The sequence below is a fragment of the Dromiciops gliroides genome, chromosome 1 (assembly GCF_019393635.1).
Source record: "Dromiciops gliroides isolate mDroGli1 chromosome 1, mDroGli1.pri, whole genome shotgun sequence".
Taxonomy (NCBI): Eukaryota; Metazoa; Chordata; class Mammalia; order Microbiotheria; family Microbiotheriidae; genus Dromiciops; species Dromiciops gliroides.
The window spans coordinates 52793725-52810709 of NC_057861.1; the positions used below are offsets into that span (position 1 = coordinate 52793725).

At 46.1% G+C, this 16985-nt stretch overlaps 1 protein-coding gene across 1 annotated transcript in view; it reads right to left on the bottom strand.

The window, feature by feature from the left end:
- Positions 1-16985, bottom strand: part of ATP8B3 (ATPase phospholipid transporting 8B3) — a 92298-nt gene that overhangs the window by 27246 nt on the left and 48067 nt on the right. The window contains exons 13-18 of the mRNA XM_043990392.1: positions 14439-14647; positions 14088-14103; positions 13780-13795; positions 10832-10988; positions 7327-7515; positions 6156-6268 (exon numbers count right to left, since the gene is read on the bottom strand). Coding sequence (XP_043846327.1) covers positions 6156-6268; positions 7327-7515; positions 10832-10988; positions 13780-13795; positions 14088-14103; positions 14439-14647 — 700 coding nt within the window. The remainder of the gene's footprint in view (positions 1-6155; positions 6269-7326; positions 7516-10831; positions 10989-13779; positions 13796-14087; positions 14104-14438; positions 14648-16985) is intronic.

Sequence of the window (16985 nt, forward strand, 5' to 3'; positions counted from 1 at the left end):
TCCAGGAAGCAATGGGGAGTCCCTGGGGATTTTTGGTGACTTCAGTGAGCACTTTTTAGTGTGACCTTGGGCAAGTTCCTTCAAACTCTCCGAGTCTCAAATTTCCCTTTTGTACAAAGATCTCGATCAATTCTAAATCCCATGATTTGTAACCTAAGTTCTGGTTACAAATGTGTGCTGTGTGACTTTGAGCAACTAGCTACTCCTCGCTGGGCCTATTCCCATCAGTCAATGGGAGGAGAATTCCTGCTTCCCTTCTAGGGCTACTGTGAGGATCTAGTGAGACCATAGGTATAAAGTACTTTGTAACCTTTAATAATAATCTTAGGGGGGCAGCTAGGTGGCACAGTGGATAGAGCACTGGCTCTGGAGTCAGGAGGACCTGAGTTCAAATCCGGCCTCAGACACTTAACATTTACTGGCTGTGTGACCCTGGGCAAGTCACTTAACCCCAATTGCCTCACCAAAAAAAAAAAATAATAATAATAATCTTAGTGCCTTCCCTCTGAAACCACCCTCAATTCATCCCATCTATATCTCTCATTTGTACACTTCTGTTTGCACATTGTCTCGCCTTCATCAGACTGTAAACTCCTTGAGGGCAGGTACTTTTTGTCTTTCTTTGTATCCAGCACTCAGCACAATGCCTGATACACATTAGGTGCTTGATAAATGCTAGTTAACTGCCTGCTACAGAGATTTACTATGTACAAAGCAATCTACATTTATTCTCTCATCTGATCCTCCACACAATCCTAGGAGGAGTGATCCCCTCTCCTCCGTCCCCATAGCTGCCACCCTGGTCTGGGTCCTGGCTCATCTCCCACCTAAACCACCACACATCAGCCTTCTCACTGGGTCCCCTGCCTCTAGTTTCTCCCATCTCCATCCCCCTGCAAAGGCATCTTCTCAAAACCAGGCTTCAGTCACATTCTGACCTTGCTCACACCCCTACCAAGCCTCCCTCTGGTCCTAGGACAAAATCTAGACCCTTCTCCAACCCTTCTTTCTGGCTGATCCTCCCAGTAATCTCCAACACATCCCCTCTCTCTCTACCCAGGCCAGTGTCCTTGCTCACTACCCCTGAACACACCAGGCTCAGACTCATCGCCATCCCCACTTGAGTGCTCCCTCAGGATGCCCAGACTCTTCTTACCCCTCCTTAAAGGCTTAGGGGCCGAAGCAGGTCAGAATGTTGGACTTGGAGTAAGGAAAACCTGAATTCAAATGGCTGTGTGACCCTGGAAAAGTCACATAACCTCTCTCTCAGCCTAACTTTCCTCATCTGAAAACTGGGGATAACAACTGCACCCCTCTCAGAGCTTTTGGGAGGATCAAGTGTAATAACATATGTGATAACATATAGAGTCCATTGCAAAACTAAAAGCATTCTGTAACTTCTAGCTACTCGTTTTTCTTTAGTTGTTTTTTTTTTTTTGGTGGGGCAATGAGGGTTAAGTGACTTGCCCAGGGTCACACAGCTAGTAAGTGTCAAGTGTCTGTGGACAGATTTGAACTCAGGTCCTCCTGAGTCCAGGGCTGGTGCTTTATCCACTGTGCCACCTAGCTGCCCCTAGCTACTCGTTTTTTTTACTTCATTTTATTTTTTCCCAATTATATGTAAAGATAGTTTTCAACATTCATTTTTGTAAGATTTTGAGTTCCAAATTTTCCTTCCATCATAGTTTGGAACTTAACATCTACCATCCATGCTCTCTTATCGCCCACTCTCTTCCTATGACTCAACACTCCACTTCCCTCTCCGGGGGCCCTGTGCTCCTGATTGGTGAGAAGTCACCATATCTAGCTTACCCTGGACTCATTGGACTGTTCTCCAGTGATTCTCTTGCCATACCTTCCTACCTGCCTTCCTCCAGCCCATCCCTTCCACCTCCAGCTCTGAGATCTCTAATCGATCAACCATACCATTCCTAGAGAGAATGCATCTATCCATTACTTCTCAGACCAAAACACCTCTCCCTGGCTGCTGCTGCTGCTGCTGCTGTTTTGTTGTTGAATTGTTCCAGACATGTCTGACTCTCTGTGACCCCATCTGGGGTTTTCTTGGCAAAGATACTTGGAGTGGTTTGCCATTTCCTTCTCCAGCTCATTTTACAGATGAGGAACTAAGTTAAGTCACTTGCCCCAGTCACACAGCTAGCGTTTAAGGATGGATTTGAACTCAGCTCTTCCTGACTCCAGACCTAGCGCTCTATCTGGATCATCTCTAAGAATGTAAACTCCTTGAGGGCAAGGTTTTCACATTTTGTGTATGTAAGCCTGGCAAATAGCAAATTCTTCATAAATGCCTTTTGTTTGTTTGTTTTTGGTTTTTGGTTTTTGCAGGGCAATGAGGGTTAAGTGACTTGCCCAAGGTCACACAGCTAATAAATGTCAAGTGTCTGAGGCTGGATTTGAACTTAGGTCCTCCTGAATCCAGGGCCAGTGCTTTATCCACTGCACCACCTAGCTGCCTCTTAAATGCCTTTTTATTTACTCCTTCGCTCATTCTTTAATCATTATGAGGTACCTAAGAGCACTTGTATGAGGCCCATCTCCCTAACCAGTCTGGGGTCTTCTCTAGGGCAGAAACTCCCCAGGATCTTTGCACCCTGCACTTATGATCATGAGACCATCATTATCAGATCTAAAAAGTACCTCTTGCTACTCAATTAGATTTGATCCAACCAGTATTTGTGTAGCCCCTGCTGCCCTCTTACAAAGGAGGAAACTGGCCAAAATCCTCTCCTCTCCAACAGGACCTGACACAGACCTGGGCATGTGCCTCACCTGTCTTTGTGTTCCCAGGCCCCATGACTAGGCCTCCAGACATCCAAGTCCTTCCTATGTAAATACTCATTGGAATGAACACTAGGGGCTCAATACTTGTGGATTTGGGATCATTATCTTTAGAACTAAGAGGGAACATGGAGAGATCATGGGGTCTAGCTCCCTCGTTTTACAGAGGAAGGAACAAAAGCATAGAACTAAGGTCAGATGATTTGCCTAAGCTCATAAAGGGAGGCAGGAAGCGGCTAGGTGGTTCAGTGGCTAGAGCTCAAGACCTGAGTTCAAATCTGGCCTCAGACACTAGCTGGGTGATCATGGACAAGTCACTTCATTCTGTTTGCCTCGGTTTCCTTATCTGTAAAAATGAGACGGAGAAGGAAATGGCAAACCACTCCAGTATCTTTGCCAAGAAAACCCCATGGACAGTATGGCTCACAGGGTCATAAAGAGTCAGACACAACTGAACAAGTCAAGTTGGGATTTGGATGTGAATTGGCCAGAACAGTTCCCAGGACCAGCAAAGAGCCTCTGTCCACAGCCTTGACCCAGACACACCCTGTCTGCCCCAGCCCATTGGAATGGAAGCCGGTGTCCTCCCCAGCAGAACTGCTGCCCCCCCCCAGTCCCCTGAGTTCTTGTTTTAGGAGGAGGCAGCCTGTCCTGAGCCCTGGAAGGAACTCCTAGGGACAGTTGCTGAGCAACAAGAAGCCTAGAGACTTTCTGATGCTAGTGTCTGGGCTTGGAGGAGGAAGACCAGCCAGTCTCATTAACCATCCACCCTAAAGGCCTCTAGGGCTCCCTCCTGCCCCCAAAGGCCTCCTAGCACTCCATCCACTCCCAGCCCAATCAGCCCCTGTATTCACCAGGGGAGCTTGCCCACACTAGGCATTTACTAGATATTGTTTTGATGGAAGTCACTTTATTCCTCAGAGTCCTGGGTTCTTCACTTGTAAAATAGTAAAAACCAAGGCTTGTTCTGCCTCCCACATTAGCACCCATTCTAGCCCCTGGTGGTTGCCTGCTGGCCCATTTCAAAGACATAAAGACTCTTCATGGTGTCTGAACCCAAAGTCCCAAGTAACACCTAAGCTTTGATTTCCTCCAACTAGCGGCCTCTAGAGAGGTAAGAGTTAAATCAGAATCTCAACAAGCCATGAACAAGCCTTGGCACCTTCATTCTTTCTCGTGCCAGGCAGCTCCTTAGGAGCTCACGGGCACCTGTGCAGAGGAGTGTCATTCTCTAAGCCACAGAGCAGGTGTTGGCCTGCACAGGTAAATAGCACTCCCTCATTCAGACTTCCCTGTACCAGATCTGGGTGTCCCCCTCCCCCACAAAAGGCTCTATTAATGTGAGTCAATGTTCTTTAAAAGCAAGCCTCTCTTAATTCTGCTGCCTTTCCCTATCTTGACTATTTGTCCTGTACGCTGTCCTGTACTCAGCTGGTTTGTATATATTTGTCTATGTGTTGTCTCTGTGGTGAGTAAAATTATATGGGGTTGCCTATAATTGTCCCAAGTGTTAGATAATTTGGCTGGGATTTATAATATATTTGTTACTTAGAAATTAGAGGCTACTGTACCAGTTTGGGGACATATTAGTAAAGTGATAGAGCACATGGCTCAGAAAATTAAGAAGCCCTACATACCTAGGATAGAGGGGAAAGAGAGAGCAAGAGACCCCTCTCCGGGGCTTTTTAACCTGTCTCAGGTGGAGGTGGGTCACTCCACTTTGATCCAAGCTAATTGGCTGGTAACATTCAAGTCCATTGATTGACATGACTTGAAGGTGGTCTTAAGTTAGTTAACTTCCTTTAGTCAGGAAGATGGATCTACATTTCCTTTGAAATTCTCCTGACTTGGGGCAGCTAGGTGGCACAGTAGATAAAGCACCAGCCTTGGATTCAGGAGGACCTAAGTTCAAATCTGACCTCAGACACTTGACATTTACTAGCTGTGTGACCCTGGGCACTTAACCCTCATTTCCCCACGAAAGAAAGAAATTCTCCTGACTCTGCAAAACCAGCCAGAGTTCCTATGTATTGGGGGGGGGCAGGGGTGTTTCTGAGTCTCCTTCTTCGGATTATAAACTCCTTAAGGGCAGGGACATTTGTTTCTTTGTAGCCCCAGTGCTCGGCACAAGACCTGTCACTTGTAGGTTCTCAATAAATGTTTCCTCAATCATTGATTAAGGTCAGATTCAAGCCCCTGCCAAGCTCAATTGCATACACTCCACTCCCCAACCTCTGAACCAACCCCCTAACTACATCATTTAGAACTTGACTCTTTACATCTTACATTCTTCACATCTGTCCATCTTGTTTGTCCAATGAGACGATCAGCTCACGGATGGCAGGATTGGGTCTTATGCTTTCCCATCTCCAGCGGAGAAGTCTCCTTTGTAACGTACTTATTTTAATGCATTTCAAAGCATTATTTTGAGAAGGGGTCCCTACATTTCACCAGACTTCCAAAGGGGTCCAGGGCACAAAAAAGTGAAGAACCCCTAATACAGAGGGTAAAAAGCACAGGAGAGAACCTTGGAGTGGGGACACCCAAAGTAAGTGGGAGTGACCTGGGTGAAGATCCATTGGATAAGTCAATAGGTCGGGGGAGCAGGGAGGGACCTTAGAATACAGAATATGAAAGCTTCAAGAGATGTAGAGCCTAGAAGGTCAGAGTTCAGAGGGAACCTAGAATATGGAATGACAGATCTGAGTCCTTAGAATAGGGAACAGAGGGGGCAGCTAGGTGGCGCAGTGGATAAAGCACCGGCCCTGGATTCAGGAGTACCTGAGTTCAAATCCGGCTTCAGACAATTACTAGCTGTGTGACCCTGGGCAAGTCACTTAACCCTCATTGCCCTGCTAAAATTAAAAAAAAAAAAAAAGAATAGGGAACAGAAAATCTAATAGCTAAAAGAGTGCTCAGAATATAGAATATGAAAATTGAAATGGATTTTAGGGGTCATCTGGGCCAACCTCTTATTTTACAGGTGAGGAAACTGAGCCACAGAAAAAGTGACTTTCCTAATGTTGCATATCAAAAAGCCAGGACTAGGACTCAGGTTTCCTGCCTCTCAGCCTAGGGCTTTTTGCATTTCATGGTTAAATGATAGATTGGTCACCCAAGAAAGAGGGGTGATGGTGGGCAGCGAGGTGGTGCAGTGGACAAATCACCGGCCCTGGATTCAGGAAGACCTAAGTTCAAATCTGGCCTCATACACTTGACACTAGCTGTGTGACCGTGGGCAAGCCACTTAACCCTCATTGCCCTGCCCAAAGGGAAAAAAAAATGAAAGAAAGACCAGGGACAGAACATCATAAGATACTCCTTCTTCCTACCCCTCCCAGGCCCCAGTGACTCACATCCAGGGCCTTCATAGTAGCATTCTCAGTAGGACATCCTGGTCGTAGCCGCTCAAATATCACAGTGTCTGCTCCTTTGGTATACAGTCGGATTATGCCTTCAGGGTCTCTCACTGCAGGAGAAAAGAGCCCATCTGTCCTCAGTGGGTCCCCAGGCAACAAAGCAAGGAATGTTAAGAACTTTGAGTTTTCATGGGTACCCCTACTTTGGTCCAGGGAAACTGGCATCCCTCAGAGCTGTAGGCAGCCGGGCAGACCTCTCCCCCCCCCCGCTCTCCCCATCTCTTACATGATCACCCCTAACCCCTAGAAGAAGAAATTGAGGCATTGGACATGGCCAGTGATGTCTATCAGCAGCTGCAGCTGGGTAAGAAGTATACAGTGGGGGACAGCTAGGTGGCACAGTGGATAGAGCACTGACCCTGGAGTCAGGAGGACCTGAGTTCAAATCTGGCCTCAGACACTTGACACTTACTAGCTGGGTGTCCCTGGGCAAGTCACTTAACCCCCATTGCCCCACCAAAAAAAAAAAGAAAGAAAGAAAGAAAGAAAAGAAGAGAAGAGAAAAAAGAGAAAAAGAGAAAAAAAATACGGATACAAGTGAGAGGCTGAACAGTCCTTGTCATGATTCCAAAACCTTTTAGATAGTTATTTTAACTTGGTTGGTTGGTTGGTTATTGTCCTTCTTTTACAAGGAGGTGCCAGATGACATCTCTAGTCTGGGGTCAAGGTACAGCGTGTCCAGCTGTGGTTGATCAGTCCAATACAAGCTCAGGATGTTCTGCATTTTTTTACTTGGTGACTTGGCGAGAGGAATGGAACTTTCAAAATGGTTTAACATTGAGGAAAACATTACCTTTGGTTTTATTATGAAGCTGACTTAATAGATCAACCCAGTGGAGAAAGAAGCAGGAAGCAGGTAGGTGGGAGTTTGGCTCCTGCCTTTGACAACATGGCTCCCAGATCCTGGATGAGACACTCAAGGGACCCCTGGCAACTCTCCCAGACTCTAAGTTACAGATAAGTTATCAATCTGAGTCACTGGAGGGGGTTTCCAGTCACCCCACTAAGAGGAAATATTCTTCCCTGTTTGTGAAAACACTTAAATAAGATAAACCCAGGATTCCCTCTGTCCAGACTCTCCTCAGGTTGTGGGAAGTCCCATGCTTACCCAGCACAGACATCCTCTTTCGGACACTATTGAAGTCCATCATGGCCAGCACCTGGTAGGTCTTTTCTACACCAAGCTCACTGGTGGTGATGGTGTCCTGGGACCGGGACAGAAAGACATAGCCAAAGTTCCGAGCGGCTGTCACTAGGGCCTCTTCATCTGGAGAAGCTGCCTGGTAGATCAGCTGGCCTAAAAAAAAAAAAAAAAGGATAAAGAGGGAAGAAAGAGTTAGGGAGAGAATCCTTAACGATTTATTAAGCACCTGATGCAATGGATTGAGCACCACAGGGCCTGGAGTCATCTTCCTGAGTTCAAATCCAGCCGCAGACACTTACTAGCTATGTGAACCTGGGCAAGTCATTTTACCCCATTTGCCTCAGTTTCCTCATCTGTAAAATGAGCTGGAGAAGGAAATGGCAAACCACTCCAGTATCTCTGCCAAGAAAACCCCAGATGGGGTCACAAAGAGTCAGACACAACTGAAAAGACAGAACAAGTGTGCCAGGCATTATGTTAAACACGGGGATACAGTGAAAGACAAAAGATAGTCTCTGCCCTCAAGAACTCACAGTCAAACAACTCCTAAAAAGAGGGTTGGGTTAGGAATTCCCCAAATTGTAGCATGATGGATTTCAGCAGCTTGGGTGGGATAGGAAAAAAGGAAAAAGCATTTATTAAGTGCCTACTATGTGCCAATCACTTGCCCTCAAGGAACTTACTATCTGATGGTGAACACAGCACATAAAAAAGAAACTGAGAAGCAATGAGGGGAGGAGTTCTCCAGATGAGATCTAGTATTTATCAAGCACCTACTATGAGTCAGGAAATGTACTAAACACTTAAATATATTCTCTCATCTGATCCTCACAACAACCCTGGGAGGTAGGGGCTCTTATTATCCCCATTTTATAGCTGAGGGAACTGAGGCACAGAGCTTAAGTGACTTGCTTAGGGTCACATAGCTAGTAAGAGTCTGAAGCTGGATTTGAACTCAGTTCTTCCCAACTCCAGGCCAAGCACTCTATACACTGCATCACCAGCTGCCACTAGTTAGGACTTGAACTCAGTTCTTCTGACTGTAAGTCCATTATTCTTTTCATAATGCTGGACTCCTTTTCCTGAGCCCATATGTAAAGTGAAGGTGGCAGAACTACACATCCTGGGCCCTTAGAGAACAAGAATCGTGGCTGCCCAGGTCCCTAGTTTTTCTAGCACACTAGAAACTCAAGGACTAGTGTGTTGTTGACACGGAGAAACCTAGAGAGGCCCCTTTAGCCTTAGGCATGTGCCCACCAGGGAGGCCTTGAAACACTTCAAGAGAAAGAACAGTATGTCCTAGAAGATCCTGTGCCAACCTCAAGGACTCAAGTAATGGCTTCCCACAGGAGAGGGTCAGAGAGGAGCCTACCAGGGCTGGGTCCTGCTTTAAGGCCCATAGTATCCCAGAACCTAGATTATGGAAGCTCCCTCCTTCTGGCAGCCTGGGGAAACAGCTAGAGAGAGCACAGGATTTAGAGTTAGGAAGCCCAAGGTTCAAATCCTGCCTCAGACTCTCTCTAGCTCTGGGAACATAGCCAAGCCACTTTATCTTTGTGTGCCTGTTTCCTCATCTGCTAAAAGGGGATAATATCCCTACTACTTATCTTGTGAGGCACAGAGGAGATGAAGTCTGCAAAGGGCTTTGCAAACTTGAAAGTGCTACACTAATGTCTGTTATTATAACTCTTTTGTGACTCCTTATATGCTACTACGATTTGCCAGGCACTGTCCAGGGTGCTGGGAATACAAAGACAGAACTGACATTCCCTGGCCTCAAGGTGCTTACATTCTAATCTGGTTGTACAGCTTTAAACGAATTAATGAGAACAATGTTGTTTCAGGACAGAGGGAGAGAGAGGGAGGGGAGAGAGAGAGAGAGAGAGAGAGAGAGGAGAGAGAGAGAGAGAGAGAGAGAGAGAGAGAGAGAGAGAGAGAGAGAGAGAGAGAGAGAGAGAGAGAGAATGAGAACAGAAGGAGCTAGGAGACTCAGGAAAGACTTTCCAAAGAACATGATTTATGCTAAGGGCCCTTCTTGTTCAAGGGTTCTACACTCTAATGCTCCTTCTAGTTCTCATATTTTATGTTCTAAGGACCCCCCCAGCTCTGACATTCTGGGTTCTAAGGGCCCTCCCAGCTCTGACATTCTGGGTTCTAAGACTCCTCCTAGTTCTGACATCCTGGGTTCTAAGGACCCTCCAAGCTCTGACATCCTGGGTTCTAAGACTCCTCCTAGTTCTGACATCCTGGGTTCTAAGGACCCTCCAAGCTCTGATATTCTGGGTTCTAGGGGCCCTACCAGTGCCAATGAAAGACACTAGATCCTGCTATTAATTAGCTGTGTGACTTTGTTGCAAGTGATTTTACCTTTCTGGGCATCTATTTCTTCATGCTTAAAAAGAAAGGTTTGGGGGCAGCTAGGTGGCGCAGTGGATAAAGCACCGGCCTTGGATTCAGGAGTACCTGAGTTCAAATCCGGCCTCAGACACTTGACACTTACTAGCTGTGTGACCTTGGGCAAGTCACTTAACCCCCATTGCCCCGCAAAACAAAAAACAAACAAACAAAAAAGAAAGGTTTGGGGGGCAGCTAGGTGGTGCAGTGGATAGAGCGCTGGCCTTGGAGTCAGGAGGACCTGAGTTCAAATCCGGCCTCAGACACTTGACAACTTATTAGCTGTGTGACCCTGGGCAAGTCACTTTACCCCAATTGCCTCACCAAAAACAAAAAGAAAGGATTGGACTCAACGGCTTCTTCCAGTCCTTCCAGCTCCAAATGTATGATCTATGCAGTTCCACATTCTAAGACATTCCTTTCCTCCCAGAGAAGCTAGTTTGTAAACTGCTTAGTAAATGCTTATTCCTTGCCCCTCTTATCACCTGTACCTCTATAGTGGCTGGGCCTGGGGAGGACATTCTGATCCCTGACCTTTCCCATGAATAACAAATGTCTATCCCTGACCCTGCCTTGAACAAATGGGTCATTGAATTCATGATTATGTTGAGTGAATAAATGAATGAGGCATTGATTATGCATTTACTGTATACAGCAAGGCACTGGGGATACCAAAACAACTATTTTCTTCATTTGGTCATATGATCATAGACTTTGAATTGGAAGGGACTCTAGAAGTCAACTAGCCCATCATTGGACAGATGAGGAATTAGAGGCTGAGAGAAGGCCTTGCCTTGTCCAGGATCACATGAACAAGCATCTCAGACAGAACTCATACCCCAGGCACCCTGACTGCAAACACTTAGAAGAGAATATACTAAGGTTTGCAAAGTGGTTAAAGGCAGGCCTTCCTTCCCATATCTCTTCATGTGTCCCATTGAAATAAAGTAGAAACAAAGCCACTTCCCCACATCTCCCAGGGAAACAAGAGTCCAACCATCTCATCTCCCCCATTTCTCCCTAGGGCCCGCCCTTTCCCCCATGCTGGTCAGTGCCTGGACAAGGCCCCACTCACCCTCCTTCTCCTCCACCATGACAGTATGGCACAGGGCCAGCAACCTCCAGAACTCCCGGGCCACCTCGTCCTCATCCTGCTGGACAGCCACCACCAGTGTGGGGTCACAGAACATCAACTTCCCATCTGCATACTTGTTCCAGCTCAAAGAGACACGCTGTGGGTAAAATAGGGGGAGGGAGAGATGAAGGGGTGGAGGGGGGAGGAGTGAGGGAAAAGAAAGGAGAGAGAGAAGGAGAGGAGAAACAGAGAGAAGGAGGAAGAGAGAGAGGAGAAGAGAGAGAAAGGATAGGAGAAAAAGAGACAAAGAGAGAGGAGAGGGAAGAGAGAGGAGGGAGAGGAGACAGAGAGAGAAAGAGAGGGGAGGGAGAGGAGAGACAGAGAGAGAGAAGGAGGGAGAGGAGAGAGATAGAAAGGGGGAGAGGAGAGAAAGGAGAAGAGAGAGAAGAAGGAGAGGAGAGAAAGAGACAAAGAGAGAGAAGGAGAGGGAAGAGAGAGGAGGGAGAGAAGAGAGACAGAGAGAGAGAAAGAGGGAGAGGAGACAGAGAGACAGAAAGAGAGCAAAGGAAGGAAGGAAAAGAAGAGAGAGAGGGAGATAAGGGAAAGGGAGAGAGACCCCAATAGACTTCTGACTTCTGGGAGACCCAAAATTCAATGTGTTAAAGTGGAAAAAACTTTAAGTCCTACAGGCGCTCTCAGCCCTGCCATCATCTGTTCTAAGGGCCCTCTCAGCCCTGCCATCCCATGTTTTAAGGGCCCTCCTCAATCTACCTTAATTCTCATCTGAGATCTCCTGAATTATCAAGACAAGTTGCTGAACGTTCACCCAACTATACAATAAACGATGGGGTTACCCTGCTTCAGAGTATCATCAAACCAGGCTTGGGAAGAACCTCAGAGGTCAGTTTAGTCCAACTTCCTCATTTTCCGGCGTGGGGGGGGGGGGGGAATCTGAGGTCCAGCAAGGCCACGTGTTGGCCCAGCTAGGTCACCCAGCTGATGAGAGGCCAGAGTGGGATTTAAACCCAGGTCCTCCAGCCCTGGAGTCAGCTCTGTACCTAGCTGAGTGTCCAGGATGTTCCTCTGATCACAGAGTGTTCAGGTGTCTAATAATTAGCTGCTGAATGGAGCATGGCGGGTTGTAAGCTCTTTGCTAACATCCCCTTCCTTTGTATTTACTCTGTAACTCCCATAACCAACAGTAAATTTGATAAGTCCACAGAAGGGGCTGAGATACAGAAAAGCAGGAACACTTCACTCAAAAGGACAAACGGGCAGAGCAGCCTGAATTGGAGAATATTGGGGGGGGGGGAGGGCAGGGAAATGGGAGTTAAGTGACTTGCCCAGGGTCACACAGCTAGTAAGTGTCAAGTGTTTGGGGCTGGATTTGAACTCAGGTCCTACTGAATCCAGGGCCAGTGCTTTATCCACTGTGCCACCTAGCTGCTCCCTTGGAGTATTTTTTTTTTTAGTGAGGCATTTGGGGTTAAGTGACTTGCCCAGGGTCACACAGCTAGTAAGTGTCAAGTATCTGAGGCTGGATTTGAACTCAGGTCCTCCTGAATCCAGGGCCAGTGCTTTATCCACTGCGCCACCTAGCTGCCCCCTTGAAGTATTTTTAAAAGGAAAATATTTGACACTTTCAGCACAAGACTCATTTGCCATTAATGGCATCTACCTGCAAAGGTCAATGAATGTGGGAAGGCCTGAAAGGTGATGTCATCTGCCCATTGTTGACCAAAGGATGAGGAAGATGGAGGAATCTAGCACTACTTTATATTTGGAGAAGAACTCTGTAGCCCTCAGCTCCCACCATTCCCAGACTGGTCTGGTGCTCAGCCACCTCCTTACATTCTCCTTTTATTCACACTATTCCCTATGATTCTTAAGGGGTCCTTTCAGTTCTGAAACTTGGCGTTCTATGTTCTAAAGACTTTTCTAGCTCTGACAATCTATGTTTTAAGTTCTATGGTCTTTCCAGTATCCTTGGGACATCTTGTGTTCTAAGTTCACTCCCAACTCTGACATCCAATGTTCTAAAGGGCCATTCATATGACCCTCCCAGATCTGGCACATTCTATGTTCTAAGAGCCACTTCTAACTCTGACAGTTAATTGTGTTCTAAGCTTCCTCCTAGGTCTAACATCCTGTATCCTAAGGGCCCTCCCAGCTCTGACATCCCACGTCCTATGTTCTAAGCCCTTTCAGCTCTACCATTCCCTGTTCTAAAGGCATTCACCATGGCTAACGTTCTATGTTGTAGGAACCCTCCCAACTCTGTCATTCTAGGATGCTACGGCCAAGTGAAAATTCCCCCACCTTGGGAATCCCACACCTCCTCCTCAAGATCAATGCCCCTTGGATCAGACTCACCTGCTGGCCTTCCCCACTATTTTCATCAGTACCTAGACAAGAAATACATCTTCTTCAGTCCTTTACTTTCAAGAATGGGTCTCAGATCCCTGTGGCTGGGAGTCCTCCCCACCCCCACTTCCTTTCTTAAAGGGGATAAACAGGAGAGAAAGGGAAAACCAAAGCTTTAGCAAAACAGGAGAAGCTCTGACGTCCCTTCCAAATGAAGAGAATATCCCAGAAGTGATCAGGATTAGAAACTGAGATCTGTCACTGACTCAATGTATGACCTTGGGCAAATCCCTGATTCTCTCTGGGTCTCCATTTCCTTGTCTGTGAAATTAGGGCTGCATGACCTTGGACAAGTCACTTAATCTCCACCTGCCTCAGTTTTGTCAACTATAAAAAAGAGGATCATCATAGCCACACACCCCTCCCAGAGTAGTTGTGTGGATCAAATGAGATATTTGTGAAGTGCTTAGCACAGTCCCTGACACACAGCAGGTTCTTAATAAATACTTCTTTCCTTCTTGGACCCCTTTGGCGTGTTTGTAGAAGCCTATGGAGCCTCTTCTCATTGACCCCAGGTTAAGAACCCCTGGCCTGGTTGATCTGGACTGAAACTTCTGGCTCTAAGATGTCAATTTCCTAAGTAAATGTGGCAGAGTTAGGTGTGTGGTCCAGTGCAATAGACTTGAAGAGTACCTCACAGGGAACCTCAGATGCTCGAGGGTAAGCAAGGGGTATAAGCAAGGGGTGGATAGGTTTGGGGTGTGGATGTTAAGGGAAGATATCTGTGAGGGGCTGGTCAAGTGGTCTGAGATCCCTGTAAGACAGACCCAGAATAGCTCAGAGGTTGGCAAAGCACTTTGCAGATATTATCTCATTTAAGTCTTACAACAACCTCTGGGAGGAAGGTGCTATTATTAGCCCCCTCTTACAGATGAGGAAACTGAGGCAGGTGGAGGTGAAGAGATTTGCCTAGAATCACACAATTAAGCCAGTGACTGACACAGGATTTGAATACAAGTCTTCCTGAATTCAAGTCCTGTAAGAGTACTCACCTAAGCTATCTGACTACCTCTAGGGATAGAATCTAGGGTGGGGCCTGGGCAGTTTATCTTGAAGGGTCTAGTCAGGGCAGGCAATAGAGTCTGGGAGGGGGGAAGGTTAGAATGGAAGGGAGGCCTAGATCATGCTGGGGGTAGGGAGAAGGGAAATGATGTTCCCTGTAGGGGCAGAGGTCACCAGGCACCATAAGTCAGTCCATTGATGCAGCATTTCTTGAAGGTCATGATGTTCTGGGTCAGGGTCCCCGTCTTATCAGAGAAGATGTACTCAATCTGTCCTAGCTGGTCATTGAGGCTGGTACTCCGGGCCTTGGCTGGCATGTTCTTGGGCTCATAATACATCTCCAGGTCCCAGTTGATGAAGCAGCTATTCACCAGGTAGATAAATTCAAAACTGCAAGGAGGTGAGACAAGGTGAAAGCCTGGGAAGGAATTGAAGTCCAATGGCCCAACCTAGGGCCCCCACCCAGAGCCATACCTGGGGAAGCAGAAATCAGAGGCAATCCCCTATTCTTGGAAGAATAATGATAATTAGTATCATTATAAATAATTTTTTTGTGAGGCAATTGGGGTTAAGTGACTTGCCCAGGGTCACATAGCTAGTAAGTGTCAAGTATCTAAGGCTGGATTTGAACTCAGGCCCTCCTGACTCCAGGGCCAGTGCTCTATCCACTGTACCACCTAGCTGCCCCTCATTATAAATAATTAATGTTTTTCATTACTATAGCATTTCAAGGTTGACAAAGTATTTTTCTCACAACAAATGGGTGATGTGGATAATGATAATTATTAGCCATAATTACGGCATTTATATAGTACTTTGAAGCCGGCAAAAATATTTCAAATTCACACTGCTGTTCAGAAGGATATCAATACAAGAACTGGAATTCAACTTATCTGATTCCAAGCTCAGTGTTCTTACCCCTCTACCACACTGCTCTTGTGCCCCTATGGGACAAGGCAGAACCATGGAGACATTGAATAGGGGAGAAGGAGGAGACACACAAAATACATGGGCATTCTCAGGACTGGATACCATGTGGTATAGTGGGTAGGCTGGGTCTTCTTCTGATGTATCTGCCCAGAGCCATTTGGTGTCACCCAGCCAATCACTCTCCCTGGTGGAAGCTTCCATACCTGAAGTTCTCTACATTGATGAAACCATACTACCTTCCCCACCTCCCCAACAATGTTTTTCAAATTAATTTATTTTTAACTTTCATTTTTTTTTAATTTTGAGTTTCAAATTCCCTCCCTCCCTCCAGCCCCTACCTCACCCCCATTGAGAAAGCAATCAATACAATGGCCATTATATCCTACCAAAATGATTAACTTGTTCAAATCATTACTTTGGGTCTGGAGTCAAAAACCCCTGAGTTTAAATCTGGCTTCAGACACTTCCTAGCTGTAAGACCCTGGGTAAATCACTTAATCTCTGTTTGCCTCAATTTCCTCAACAGTAAAATGGGGATAATTATAGCACCTATCTCCCAGGTTGGTTGTGAGGATCACATGAAATAAAGCGCTTAGCACAGTGCCTGGCATATAGTAGGCACTATGTAAATGTTGTTGTTATATTACTGTTATAATATTAATATAACAAATAACATAATGATATATCATATTATTAAATAATAAGTATTATTTTATTGTTATTTGGTTTTGTTTTTAGTGAGGCAATTGGGGTTAGGTGACTTGTCCAGGGTCACACAGCTAGTAAGTGTTAAGTGTCTGAGGCCAGATTTGAACTCAGGTCCTCCTGAATCCAGGGCCGGTGCTCTATCCACTGCACCACCTAGCTGCCCCATTATTGTTATTTTAAAGCCTTATATATGGATAAGGCACTGGTCCTAGAGTCAGGAAGACCCGAGTTCAAATTTGGTCTCAGACATTTACAAGCTATGTAACCCTGAGCAAGTCACTTAACCTCAATCAACCTCAGTTTCCTCAACAATAAAACTGAAGCAATCTAAGTTATACCTCCCTGGGAGTGTTGTGAGGATATGATGTTGTTGATGGTGATGATTTTAAGCATGTACATAGTAGGTACTATGTGCCAGACACTGGGCTACATTTTTCTGTTATACTATAGAGGGAAAACCAGGGGTTTGACAATGAGGTGACCTGGAGACTAATCCTGGCTCGACTAATTTCATCTCAAAAACCTTCCTTCGTGGGGGCAGCTAGGTGGCTCAATGGATAAAGCACCGGCCCTGGATTCAGGAGGACCTGAGTCCAAATCCAGCCTCAGACACTTGACACTTACTAGCTGTGTGACCCTGGGCAAGTCACTTAACCCCAATTGCCCCACAAAAAAACCCAAAACAAAACAAAAAAAAAACCCCTTCATTCGTGATTAAGCAAGAGGCCAAGTGGAGATAGGAGAGCATGCCACATGCAAGGGACAGCCTGTACAAAGGTGCGGGGGTGGGAAATGGCATATTGAAGTCAAGGGCGGTTTGGCTGGAATGCAGAATGCATGAAAAAGAGTAATAAGTTTGGAAAAATAAGTGAGAGACAGATGATGGAGGGCTTTATATGCTGGGGTTAAGCAGATTATATTTTATTCTAGCAGCAGGGATATACTGAAGATTTCTTGAGCAAGGGAAGTGATATGTTACAACCTACTAACTAGCTGTGTGACTCTGGGTAAGCCATTATCCCACTCTGCACCTTGAATTAAGTGAGTAGACTACATGACCTCTAAGACCATCTATGTCTGATGACTCTCC